Here is a 13,945-nt window from a genome sequence, read left to right as displayed (position 1 = left end):
TTCTTCCCAAAAAGACTACAAACCCCAGCGTTCACGCTAGCAACTCATTCGTACATGTTGTACTGGTGGGCGTACAAGATTTACGAGTCAATTGGAAAACGCCATCAGTGTAGTCCATTGTTCGTGGTCACCTTGTGGGGGAGGGGTGCATCAGCCTTTGATGGTGGGGTGAGGGGGAAGGTGTGAGTTGGGCAGGCAAGCAAGCAAGACCCGTGTCTGAGTCAGCAGAGGGTGGTGGTAGGGTGGCCACCACCTGTGTCTGACAAAAATCCTGGACATTTTGACCATCCAATCGACCTTTTTGTTTGTAAGCAATGGCGCCTTTCGCACATCTAACCCAAGATAAAAACCGTCATTCTAAGCGACAATTGTATAGGTAAAATTAGTAAGAATGACAATTTCTAGTTATTTGTTTAGTTAATTGCTTTATTTAATAGCAGACCTTTATTATTTTGTTATATTTTCAACAGTTTTTAGTTGTGGACACCTGGGGGCAGTATTGAGAAAAAAGGGGGAATACATAATTAGGTTCTGCTTTTTTGCTTATGAGGAATAAACTTTCCTTTCTCTGTCTCTCCACACTCTCCGTCTCCACCTTACCATTTCTAATGAACCTCCACGGTGCGTGCCCCCACCACCACCCCCCATGTTATGCTATGTCATTTTCAGGGGCGTGCAGAGACCTTTGAAGGGGCAGGGGCTCAAATTTAAAAAAAGGGCACATGGAACAAAATTTTCAGAAAACGTGTTAACTTTATTTAAAACTTAATTTTAATTTTGATTCTTTAGTGAGCATCTTTGCACTGCAGAATATAATATCATGTTTTATAGAACATAATGCATACAAAAGCTAGAAAAGATACACACAATTTGAATGGTGTAGGCCTACAAATTTTAAAAAGTAAAAAACGGGTCAAAAGGGCACTTGGACATCAAAGGTGCAAAAGGGCAGGTGCTAGAGCCCCTGTAGCCCCCCTTCTCTGCACGTGCCTGGTCATTTTTGTAGAGCCAATAAGGCTGTGCATATATACGTTTATGGACGTAGGCAGGCTTCAATTAAACTGAAATACCAAGGCCGTAGCCATGATGTCAACATTGGGGGGGACCAAATCTGTGGTGCGGTGTGAATTTGAATAACAGAATTTTAATACATTTCCTGCCATGCAAAAATATTATTAAAATCACAAACAAGTCATTAGTTAAGTCACTCAATTAGGATATACCAAACTTTTGACGGACATAGGCACGGATTATGAACCCCTGGGCATAGATGCAAAAAACCCCTCCTCAGTTAAGATAGGGGGGCCCGGGGGCATACTTCCCCGGAAGACTTAAAAAAAATGACCCTTTATATTATGACGACTTGTGAGTTTTGTGGAAATAGAAGAGAAGGGCAGAGAAGCAACTTCACACAGTCTTAGGCTTCAGGGCCCCCTGAGCTCTTGGGCCCAGTAATAATCCATAATCCAATAATCCATCCCTGGATATAGACCTGTGGTATGACTCCATGTGTCTCCAAAATGTATATTTTAAAAGAAAATACAAACTTAAAGAGGTTATCTTTGATAACCTCTTTAATACACTGAATGCTTACTCATAGGTTTGGACCTATAGCCCAATCATATTTTGTATTTAGATTTTATTATTCTGGCGGCTAATCACACAATTTTAAGGTAGTTTGAAAGGGATGGGATTCAAGATCAACATGTAGAAACACATTATTTGGTGAATGTTTTTTCGACTTTTGTGCCGTCGCCACATTTGAGTGCTACGTTTTGCCTGCATGGATGCGCGATTGAGCGCGCATCTAAATGTAACATGCAAGATGCAACAACCATTTCTAAGAGGCTTATAAACCGGTTCATTTCTGACATTACTACTAGCATATGAATGCATTTTTTATGTTGTAAGACATGTGAAAGAAATGAATGACACAGGCACGCACAAATTCAAATAAAAGGATACTACGTTTCACTTTCGCTATCATTGCGAGAAAATAGGCTACAATATGGAATTGCTTCAAAGTTCCCTTTGAGTCTGATCAGCTTCAAAAATGAATAGGGTTTCCTTAGACAGTGCAACACCTTTTCAACAAGTTTTGTGAGAATTGTACCGGTATCTTTTGCGATATTGTTGACAGCCTGCACCGCAGCAGGGTGCAGGAAGCTTTTGATAGCGCACGCATCAAACGCAAAACCTCCAGGACAAATCACTCAGTGTAGGCTACTCTCTCTGAAACCATCAACAGGTCACTAATTTGTGCGTTATTTACGTTTTATTTCATTTCAGATGGCGGGACTTGTTGGTTTCCTGTAATAGCCTATAGCGTTTTTTTCTTTCTTTATTTTTCTATGTCCGAATATTGGGGGGGACATTTTGGTCACATCTGAATATTGGGGGGGACACGTCCCCCCCAAAGTCTATGGTGACTACGGCCCTGTGAAATACACATTTTGCGCATCATGTAGGCTACAAAAATCCGGGACATTCAGTGTCCAGGATTTTTATTTTCCTGGACAGACCATGAAAATCCTGGACAATCAGGAAAATCCTGGACAGGTGGCAACCCTAGGTGGTGGACAGACCACTGCCGTTGGAGTTGGAGCAGGGCAGTCGAACCTGTTGTAGAAGTGCTTCAGCTGGTTCGCTCAGTCCAAATCTCCCTCCACAGAGCTGCTACTCTTCCTCAGGCCAGTGATTGTCTTCATTCCGTCCCAGTCCTCCTTCACACTGTTCTCCTGCAACTTATTTTCTACCTTCCTTCTGTATTCCCCCTTAGCCTCTTACCACCTGCTTTGTGAAAATGTGGATACATTTTCAGTTCTTTTCAAAGATGTGTGTAGATCGCCACCAACAGTTGGTGGTTGGTTGGAACAGGATGTGATTCACCAATGTAGTGCAAATGAAGATGGGGATTTTCACTGGCTCCACAAAATATTTTCTGCAGGCACCACTGAACTCCATATGCGAGTGCAGCCTAATGTAAAAGTCAATATAGTAAATTAACTTCAGGTTGACTGTTTGAATTTGGACAGAAGGACAAAGATAACCAAGATTCAACAACTGGATTTTGTTCAACTGTTTGAGTGGGAGCCAGATGGCGATAGAGAGGGAGAGCGCGCGTATTTCAGTGTGTGCGTGCGTCCTACATGGAAAAGTGGCGTCATCTGCTGGGGAAGTAGGCAAATACTACATCCCCTGCCGTAGCATTCTTTTCAAGGGGTGGGGATATCTCTCTAAGAATAATGGAGAAGATGCAATGGGCTATACTTCCCTGTTTCATCTGATCAAGTACAATATCTGGGATTCGTCAGAGCTGTGTTTTTTAACGGTAGATTTTCACTATTTTGCCTCAGCAAGCGCAAGAACCAATATACAGGTTAAAATACAAAGAGGCTATTAAATTCTATGGCCCAAGTAGAAAGTAATAAGTACAAGAAAAAATATATAAATTTGCAGTGTCAATTCGCTCTAGGGTAGTGTAAACAAACGATGCTGGAGAGAACATGATGCCAAACCACGCCTGTAAGTAGGCGAAACGTAGCAAACGTAGAGGCGGAGTAGGAATGCAAAACTTTCCACCCAACAGTAACTTCGTTTTCTTCCTCAGTCTTACCGACGGGAAGACCAGAAGTGGGAAAACTAGATTACAGTAGCAGCATGGCTGGGGTGGCATCCACGTTGGCCAAGAAAAGGGCACTGGCAGCGGGGTTTGGCACTAACGCCAATGCAGTGAAGTACCTCAACCAAGACTTCGAGTCGCTGCGGAGCCAGTGCGTGAGCCGTGGAGAGCTCTTCAGCGACCCCACCTTCCCTGCCGCACCTGAAATCCTCGGATTTAATGAGTTGGGGCCACGGTCGTCCAAAACCAGAGGCGTGGAATGGAAAAGACCCGGGGTATGGCCAAGAGACAATGTTGAATTATCCCTCGGTTCATCTGCCCTAATCCTTTGTGTGTCTATTCGGGAATTGTTTATTTTCTAAATCTTACAAGTGAGGCGTATAGTCTATCCTCACCAGTCAATATGTTTATGTTGTGTAGCATGCAAATGAATCGTACAGGTTTTCAATGGGCGTGGTCGGCGCTGACTCCTAACCTAACTTCCTGACTTTGTCGGAGTCATATTTTTTGTAAAAAAATATTTTCCATGGTGCATGAAAACAGTGAAGTGGATGACTCATTCATCAGGTATTTAGCTGTAACACTTATTTCACCCAGAGCTTCCAACAAGTTGACAACCTCATGCAAAAATAATGCACTGAACCAGAACACACATTATAATGTGTGTTTTCTGGTTTTAAAAGTAAAAGAATCATTGTTCTTAATAATGAATATTGGATGTTGAAACTGACAAAACCTTCATATGGGTTTTCAGGAACTGACATCCGATCCTGAATTCATTGTCGGAGGAGCCACAAGAACAGACATCTGTCAAGGAGCTTTGGGTAAGAGCACATACAGAATGCTCTCTGTGTCTAAATGCATGATTCGCCGTCAGTGTTTATTACAAGCTATGATGAAAACAACTTAAAATGAATGCCTTTGTACCTCATTATATCAACTTTATCAAAGTTTTTCCTTAAGTCAAATAACAACAAATGCACATGCACAGAATCCAAACATAGCCCACTTGTTGCCAGAAAGTACCTTGAGCATTAGCTATTCACATTATACTTGGTATACAAATGAATGAAGGAGGGGTATGTTTTTCTTTGTATTTTTTTTTTTTTTTTCGGGTGAGTGCAATGCACAGGTTGTGCCAAATTAGATAGCTCTAATTATTTCCACATTGCAGGAGCTTTTGTATTCTCTGGGCCTGTTATCAGGGCAGACCCACCGTGGACCCGCCTCTCCTTCAGAAGTGTTTGCTCAGTCTATTCTGAATTGAATCTGTATACTGTATGTGCCATCCAGCAGAGCAAGCCTAGCGGAAGGCTGCCTCAGTCCTCAGTATTATAAAATCAGCTATGTTGGCACTCATACAGTCAGAGTGTGTGCAGAGTATGTATTGCGTGAAGATGAGTCACTTGTTTTGTGCCTGTACTTGTTTGGTATAGTGGCATTTTCTGTGTGTATAGTGTAGATTAGTGTAAATGCCATCCACTAGCCCTAGAGGAGTGATGATAATGTTGGCTAAGCCCATGTGTGGGTGGTGTTGAACATGAGAAAATGCTTCTTCCTCAGTGGTAAACACCATTGTTTCTTAAATGACACCATTGGGTATGCGTTCAAAAGTTATTTTAAGGAACACCATTAGATGTCCCGATTGTCATTGTCACGTTCTCATGATAATACATGGAATTTTAAAGTCAGAACCTTAACGCTCTCTTGGAGCGGAGCACTCTAGAATCTTTGGTCAGAGACCAAACATCTGGGACCAGCCTGGTTTCTGTGTCTGGCAGAATAATAACCCTGAATCAGAAGCGTGTGTGTGATTTGCCAGGAGGCCCTACAGCAGGAAGACCGGGTGGTTTTTGAAAAGATGTACTCTGAGTCTGCTCACACATAATGTGTCTGTTTATTTAAACAGCTCCGCCTATAGAGTGAAGCGAGTCTTCTTCACTCTTGTGAGTGAGTGTGGAGCTTTATAGTATAGCTATAATGTGAAGTCAATGAAGGATGACATCTAAGACATTTATATCCTCTAATTTCATTGAGTAAATAAACACTCGTTTCAAAACAAGACAGTCATGGCCTTGGTTTTTTAATTTGGAAGGATGTACTAACATGCAAGGGGGAAACGGTGAATGAAGGAGACTCTTTGCCAGTGAAAGAGAGCTTTGTTGATACTCTAGCCACACAAAGTCCACTTCAGGGGTTTGATGACCATAAGCTGTATAAATTTAGACTTTTTTTTATCACAAGACAAGCAAGTGAAAAATGGACAGTGAAATAAAACGTCATTCACATAGATAATGCTAGAGTCTGAGATGTTTCCAAAGTACATGTTATGCTACATCTGTCTCTCCCACAGGTGACTGTTGGCTTTTGGCAGCCATAGCTTCTCTGACTCTGAATCAGGATGTCCTTGCTAGGGTTGTTCCTTCTGACCAAGGCTTTGGGGACAATTACGCCGGCATTTTCCACTTCCAGGTGAGTTCATTTGCAAGCCACTTCTGAGGGTGCATTGGTTGTATGTTTACATTTTTGTTTATTAGTATTATGAAGTCACAAAGTAAATTTGAGCTACAAGACAATAATGGAGAGCCAAGGTGTAAAAAATGAAGCAGAGGACTTCCCTCTTTCATCAAGTCTTTCGTTCAGTGGTTAGTTTTGGCAATTTTCCTGTAATGGCGTTCTTTTGTTGTCACATGTCATCTTTCAGGCATTGCATGTGAGACCAGATAGCACACACACACACACACACACACACACACACACACACACACACACACACACACAGACATACACACTCACACACCAGTTCTCATGCATGGCAGGGTTTCACAGCTGAGAGTGGTGTCCCCATATGTTTAGTTGTGGGAGTTGCTGGGTGTGGCCAGAGGAAAGTTTGAGCCTGGATAGGAAGCCAGTGTGACTCAGTGGAGGGGAAACACCGCTGCTCTGAGGGAAAAGAGCCAGTGTGATGTTTTTATGCGCTGTCTGTGTTTGATTTTCCTCCAATGGCCGAACACTGCTGACCAAAATGTGCACCCTCCTCTTTTCCTGTTGTGTAACCAGCTTGAATTACAATAGGCTAATACAATGGGTGAAAACATTAATTTGAGATGTGTTAGGAATGATTCCCTGCAGCAGTCATTTAACTCTGAAAAACAGATGCAGTTTATCAGGTTGGCCACTTTGCATACAACCACTACATTCCTTTACTGGGCTGTGTATTGTGGGCAGTGCTTTTTGGGCCTCTCATGTGGGTAAATCTAGCCAAGATTGATTTGTTTACACATTTCTAGAGTTGCAATTTCTGTGCTGGAATTTAAGAATGTTGCTGTAGTCTGTACTAATTAGTGAATTCCTCGTGATTCCGCAGTTTTGGCAGTTTGGGGAGTGGGTGGACGTGGTGATTGACGACCGTCTGCCCACCAGAGACGGAGAGCTGCTATTTGTTCACTCAGCAACTGGCTCTGAGTTCTGGAGCGCCCTGCTGGAGAAGGCCTATGCTAAGTGAGTGCTTTAGCTGCCACACCACATTTGATCACATAAGACGCCTCCAAGAATCTCTAAAGCACGAAATGACCCCAGTGTTTGAGCAAGCTTCAGAGGGGACTGAGTGACTAATGCTTTTATTGCCCCTCTAATGATGACTAATGATTAATATCTTTATCTGATGTGTTTTGTGACATGCTTTTATTGCATGTCGCCTTATAGTCCTTCCACAAGTCACAAGCTAAGTCATTCAACAAATAGCAGTTGGCTATTCAAAGCTGATAGCTCAAGCACAGGCCTAAAGCTTGGGGTGAGTTATGTCTCTCCCTCCTCTCTCAGAGTGAATGGGTGTTATGAGGCCCTGTCGGGAGGTTCCACCACCGAGGGCTTTGAGGACTTTACTGGAGGGATAGCGGAGAATTACGAACTGCGGACAGCTCCGTCCAACCTCTTCCAGATCATCCGGCAGGCCCTAGACTCTGGAGCGCTGCTTGGCTGCTCCATAGATGTACGATCCCATCACTAACTACTACCCATTTACTCTCATCATTAGATTATACATGCAAGAGACTTAAAGCAACACCAAAGAGTTTTTTGTACCTTAAAATAATGTACCTAAAATCGTTTCAGTGGGTCATCAACTCGTAACAGGGAGAACGGCACTTCTGCATTCGCTTCGCGGCCCTCTATCGGCTATAACCGCACTATGTAAGTTTGCCAGATCGGGTAGTGGATCTGTAGTTCGATGGAATGAGACATAAGAAACTTCAAATTTGACTTGCATCTGATGTCGCAATACATCGTAGGCTACTTTCATAAACTCATGCAAAATATTCTACTATATTCTATCTCTTGTCTGTGGACATCCTTATTTGCAAAGCCGGTGATAAACAAAAAGCGTGCGTGCGACAGAGGAAAAGTTCTTTGGTGTTGCTTTAAGGCTTAAGAGTCAGTTCTGTTTTGGTGACCTTATTTACTTTTGCTACAGATCACCAGTGCGGCAGACTCAGAAGCCATTACCTATCAGAAGCTTGTGAAGGGCCATGCCTACTCACTGACTGGAGCTGTAGAGGTGACTGATGGGTTTACACTCACAATCATGAAAATTAATGAATGAGCGAATGACTGAACGAATGCATGAATGAATTATTAATTAACAAATTCATTCATTCATTCATTCATTCATTAATGTGAACCAGGTGGGCTATCGAGGGCGAAAACAGCAGCTGGTGAGGGTGCGCAACCCATGGGGGCAGGTGGAGTGGACTGGAGCATGGAGCGACGGGTAAGACCCACTGTTCAGAACATAGACTGTTTTGTGTGTCAGGCTTATTTTAATGTAGTCTTGAAGTTAAATCAAAGTCCTTTTAGGCAAGTCCCTCCACTCGGCGGCCATATTGCAACGCTTTTTGGGCACTCATCGGGCATCCTATTCGGCAGAAATGCGTGTGCGGAAGGCTTCACAACACTAACCTTGCTCCAGCGACGAGTTCACAACACATGATTGGCACGATGTCTTTACAACGCACCATATGATTGGCTCAATGTATTCACATCACACAACGTGATTGGCTCAATGTATTCACATGTCGATGTTTTGCCGTGGAAGGGGTGGGATATGTGTAGACAACGGCCATATTGGCGTTACAAACTAACCCCATGCATTTCTATGGAGGATTTTTTGAGTGCTGTGTCTCCTCATTAGAAAGTGTCTGGTTAAATTGACATCCCACTTGTACCTTTTCCTGTAGTTCTTCTGAATGGAGTCATGTTGATGACTCAGAGCGTGAGAACGTGAAGGCAGATGATGGGGAGTTCTGGTAACGTGAATATTTAATTAAACCACTTAATTAATTCTGCATACTATTTGTCTGTTTGTGTAGATAAATATTCTGTGTTTACATATCAAAGGGAGAGTACCGTAGATGTGTTGTATTGTTTTTGAGGAGGACAGAGGAGATATACTGCAGAGGAGAGCCCTCCCACTTTGAATTACAACACAGATCACAGAAAAGCAGATCATGATAATTATCATTATTATTATCAGCAGTTCACATTATCCTGAATACAGTAATGCAACCCTTTTGAGCAAACATAATTATAGTTCTATACAGTAGTTGGATTACAGTATAGTATTAGTTATATTACAGTTATTATAGTAGTTGTAAAATCAACTTAAATTGTGTTGTTTGTGGTTTATAAGGATGGCGTACAGTGACTTCATGAGGCACTACTCACGGCTGGAGATTTGCACTCTGACCCCTGACACTCTGACCTCTGACGATCTGAAGCACTGGAGCGTGTGCAAGTTCGACGGGACCTGGAGAAAAGGCTCCACAGCAGGAGGCTGCAGGAACCACCCCTGTAAGAGACGGACCTCAAAACCCTTCTTAGGGCTAACGTTACTCACAACAGATCCCACCGTTATGAGACCTCAAAACCCCTCTTAGGGCTAACGTTACTCACAACAGACCCCACCGTTATGAGACCTCAAAACCCCTCTTAGGGCTAACGTTACTCACAACAGACCCCACCGTTATGAGACCTCAAAACCCCTCTTAAGGCTAACGTTACTCACAACAGACCCCACCGTTATGAGACCTCAAAACCCCTCTTAGGACTAACGTTACTCACAACAGACCCCACCATTATGAGACCTCAAAACCCCTCTTAGGGCTAACGTTACTCACAACAGACCCCACCGTTATGAGACCTCAAAACCCATCTTAGGGCTAACGTTACTCACAACAGACCCCACCGTTATGAGACCGTGTCGCCATAAAAGCGCCTGCTAAATATCAGTCAACTTTAACTTTAACTTTATTATCATGTCTGTGTCAAGTACTTATGCATTTAGCTGACTTCTTTAAGCATTTAGCTGACACTTTTATCCAAAGTAACTTACAGATGCCAATTGTAGGGCCAGCAATCTCTGCCTCCGCTTCACCCTGGAGCAACTTGGGGTTAAGTGCCTCGCTTAAGAGCACAACAGTGGCAGCCAGGAATCTCATGAAAAATTACTTATGGTGACCACTGCATGCTAGCCATAGCCTGGTTGACACCAGACCCTTCTCAGTTGTAACTCAGAGTGGGTCTGGGAAAGGTAAATTGACTTATGACCTCCAGCAGGGGCATAAATAACAGTGAAATAAAGCTTAAATTGGTGCATTAAACTCTAACCAAATCGTTTGCAGAGCAAATCCCAAATTTGCCGGAAGTTCGAATGGGTATTCCCAGGCTATGCTAGCCATGGTAAACATGCACAACTCTCAGAAATCATGAATCATGAATTTATTCCCAAGGATGATGATTAAAGGTTTTACTGTTAATCTATTGTTGCTGTTGTCATCATCATTATCATCTCTGTTGGCTTTGTGTGATGGTTTCGTGTTGTCTTGCAGACACCTTCTGGATGAACCCTCAGTTTAAGATCACCCTGAATGAGGAGGATGACGACCCCGGGGATGATGAGGTGGGCTGCAGTATCGTGATAGGCCTCATCCAGAAGAATCGCCGCAAATTGAGGAAGGTGGGAGAGGACATGCACACCATTGGATACGCCATATACGAGGTGAGAGACAGTGGACTAGTGAACTGACAGCTGTCAACCTCTGATGGCAAGGGCTTGCTGTATATGCTCCAAATGTAGCTGTTATATGGGAGTGTAATGCATTCCAGTTTCACTGGAAATCCTAATGTACGTCTTTTTTTGTTCTTACAGGTGCCCTCTCAGGTGAGCATTCTGCTTTATGTCTTCTTGGAGAACCGAGTTTTTTTTGGTTTTAAGGGCTTCATATGCTCTGAGACTGAACAGGAGTAGTTGTGGTTCCACTGCTTTAAACATGTCCCAACCAACCTTTGGCCCTCTGCAGTTTCACGGGCAGACGGAGGTCCACTTGGACAAGAACTTCTTCCTGAGCCACGCTCAGAAGGCGCGCTCGGAGACCTTCATCAACATGAGGGAGGTCAGCACGCGCTTCAAGCTGCCACCGGGGGAGTACCTCATTGTGCCCTCCACCTTCGACCCGCACCTGAACGGAGACTTCTGTGTGCGTGTATTCTCAGAGAAACAGTCAGAGATGCAGTAAGGATCATACACATTCCCTCTCTCTCTTTCTCTCTCTCCTTCCTCTCTCTCTTCCTCTCTCTCTCTCTCTCTCTCTCTCTCTATGTATCTATTTCTATCTCTCTGTTAGCCTACTTTATTTATGCAAAGTAAAAAATAGCCTGCGCCATCACCCTGTTAACAAGACATACCACTAACACACAATTGTTTGTATTTCACTTCGGATGAGCAATGGATGAAAAAAAAATTAAAACTGTTCATTATTCTGCATTTGATTTGCTCTACTCCTTGTCTTCTACAGACCTTGTGATGATCCTGTCGATGCTGAACTGGATTATGTAAGCCATATTATGTCTGTTATTACTTTATTTTGTTTGGACAAGCTTTTCTTGTTTATTCTTTATTCAAAACTACATTGGGATTTCTTTTTTTTTTTGCTCTCCAGGACGTTGTATCTGAAGATGAGGTGGAAGCTGGATTCAGGGGATTGTTTTCAAAGCTGGCAGGAGATGTAAGTACATCTGCCTCAGGGTACAATGAAATAAAAGCTACCAGTGATTCATTAAATTTAACGGCTAATTTCCTCCCAGGACATGGAAATTTCTGCAACAGAGCTGAGGACGATTTTCAACAAGATCGTTGCCAAAAGTAAGTTAGAAGCTTTCTATATGTTATAACCCATGAGGTAAGAAATAGCACTGTGAATAATGAGATTGAATAATTTGTCAACAGGAACAGATATCAAGACAGATGGCTTCAGTCTAGACACATGCAGAACAATGGTCAATCTCATGGACGTATCCTTTAACATCAATCTTGTCATGTGTCTACAGTAGCTCCTGCAGCCAACATGCAATGAGTTAAATCTCCACTTCACTTTGTAAAACCATGATGACAGACTGTATACTATAGATCAGTGGTCCTTAAACTGGGGGTCGGCAAAAATATTAGGGGGGTCGCAAAATGATTTTTTCTAAAGATTTTTAGTCAAAGGCTGACATTGACATTAATGCCTTTGGTGTTGACATAGCCTACCTATGAGAAGACGTTTTCTGCCTCTACTTCCAATGCCCATCTCACAACATTTCGAAACCAAATTCCGCCGGTTAGAGAGAAGGGGGTCGCGGGACTTGATCCATGGTCGCCAGACAAAAAGTTCAAGAACCACTGCTATAAATCACAGTAACTATAAATGGTGTTCTCCTTAACTCTTGCGCAGGACAGTGGCAATGGCAAACTAGGCATTGGAGAATTTGCCACACTTTGGAAAAAAGTTCAGAATTATCTGGTAAGGGATACTCATACTCGCCACAAATAGACTCACATCCAAGTTAGAACTATGCCTGTAAACTCTTGCACAATATTATATGCCAGCTGCTGGAAAAACACACAAACAGACAGCTGTGTTGTCTGCAGTGAAGTGATGAGACAGCACAACCCAGCATGTCTGTTCATGTTTTACTGAGACCCCAAAGTGACCCTGTCTCTGTCTTGCAGACCATCTATAAAAATAACGACCTGGACGGGTCTGGATGCATGAGCACGCCGGAGATGCGCATGGCCTTAAAAGAAGCAGGTATTTTCCAATGTGGAAATTCACCATTATTACAGGGAAAAGCAAATGCATCTCAACTTAATAAATTTTTTAGATGACACTTATCTACTATGGTGCTGCCCATGTTGTTCAGTTCTGTATTACTTTACTGATGGAAACTACAAAAGCAGCTATTTTTTTTTTCAAAACAAGACACCTGCCAGTGTATCATTCAGAGATGTGGCAGTTTATTAAAGATATTTTTTAAAAAGACATATGGTTCAAAGTGATGTGCTATGCAACCTTAACTAAATTCAGAACCTTATTTCTCATCCTCGGAGTATCCCAGGCCAGAACATAAGAAGACACTCTTACTTTGAATTATATGCAGACTGAATTTGTAATCTATTTGTAATGTCATTTCCATTACATCTCCAGTTGTTTCAAAGCATTTCCTCTCTGAACAGGTTTCACCTTGAACAACAGTATTCACCAAATTCTGGCAGCACGTTATGGAGAGACAGACATGACCATTGACTTTGACAACTTTGTGTCCTGCGTGATGCGCTTGGAGATGATGTTCAGTAAGTTTACTCTACTTTCCTAATGTTCCTGAAGTGGTGTTTGCTATTGAGTGATGATTTAATATTAGACATCACTCAACAGCAAACACCACTTCAGGAATTAGTATTTAGTATGGGCAAAGTAGGCCTATGTCAATAGCATGATAATAGTGAAATGATGTAAATTAATGTATAGCCTAATTTAAGATGGTGGCACTGCCACATCTATAGCTTCTTACTCATGAAGTTGGTGTTCTATTTTTTTGTAGAAGTATTTAAGAAGATTGATACGGAGGGAAGTGGCGCTATTGAACTGGACTTCTTCCAGGTAAAAATCCTTTTACTTTTAACTTAGTATTTTTGGCACACCCATGTTTATATCCAGTTTGTTTGGGGTGCTCATATGCAGATGTCATTGTTTTTCTTTTGCAGTGGATAACCTTTGCCATGGTGTAGACTCAGAGGACTCCAAAGTCATCAGACAACAACTCTTCATTTTCAATTTAGTATATTATTCCGGTATTTTAATTTTAACAAATTCAGTGCCAATATCTAAACTCTGTTTTTATTTTATCTTATCTATATGTATATTTTTCTGATGTTTTAATGGAACTGGTCCTTGTCAACATTAAAGCCAGTGTTTGTAAACATAAATATTCAGCTCTGAGTTTCATCTT

General features: G+C 42.2%; 1 protein-coding gene across 1 annotated transcript; it reads left to right on the top strand.

Moving 5' to 3' along the window:
* Positions 1 to 3,562: 3,562 nt before the first annotated feature.
* On the top strand, positions 3,563 to 13,922 carry LOC143124137 (calpain-2 catalytic subunit-like). The gene is made up of 21 exons (XM_076285468.1): positions 3,563 to 3,897; positions 4,377 to 4,446; positions 5,976 to 6,094; positions 6,990 to 7,123; positions 7,445 to 7,613; positions 8,094 to 8,177; positions 8,305 to 8,390; positions 8,857 to 8,925; positions 9,309 to 9,469; positions 10,507 to 10,676; positions 10,827 to 10,838; positions 10,978 to 11,189; positions 11,473 to 11,509; positions 11,617 to 11,682; positions 11,762 to 11,819; positions 11,904 to 11,968; positions 12,391 to 12,459; positions 12,669 to 12,747; positions 13,173 to 13,289; positions 13,538 to 13,596; positions 13,701 to 13,922. The coding sequence occupies exons 1-21, from the start codon at positions 3,661 to 3,663 to the stop codon at positions 13,722 to 13,724; spliced, it is 2,097 nt and encodes a 698-aa protein (XP_076141583.1). The 5' UTR covers positions 3,563 to 3,660; the 3' UTR covers positions 13,725 to 13,922.
* The last annotated feature ends 23 nt before the right edge of the window (positions 13,923 to 13,945 follow it).

Source organism: Alosa pseudoharengus, unplaced genomic scaffold (genome assembly GCF_046254945.1).
Source record: "Alosa pseudoharengus isolate Yale_2024_CS ecotype anadromous, Long Island Sound unplaced genomic scaffold, YU_APseudo_1.1 YU_APseudo_1.1_scf_15, whole genome shotgun sequence".
NCBI lineage: Eukaryota > Metazoa > Chordata > Actinopteri > Clupeiformes > Clupeidae > Alosa > Alosa pseudoharengus.
Note: the sequence above shows the minus strand (reverse complement) of the source record. Positions and strands in the feature narration are given on the sequence as shown.

Bases quoted from the DNA above. Each gene is read 5' to 3' on its own strand.
- LOC143124137 (XM_076285468.1), top strand. From the start codon at position 3,661: ATGGCTGGGGTGGCATCCACGTTGGCCAAGAAAAGGGCACTGGCAGCG. The intron at 7,124-7,444 runs GTGAGTGCTTTA...CTCCTCTCTCAG, and splicing joins CTGGAGAAGGCCTATGCTAA to AGTGAATGGGTGTTATGAGG. The intron at 13,597-13,700 runs GTAAAAATCCTT...TTTCTTTTGCAG, and splicing joins TTGAACTGGACTTCTTCCAG to TGGATAACCTTTGCCATGGT.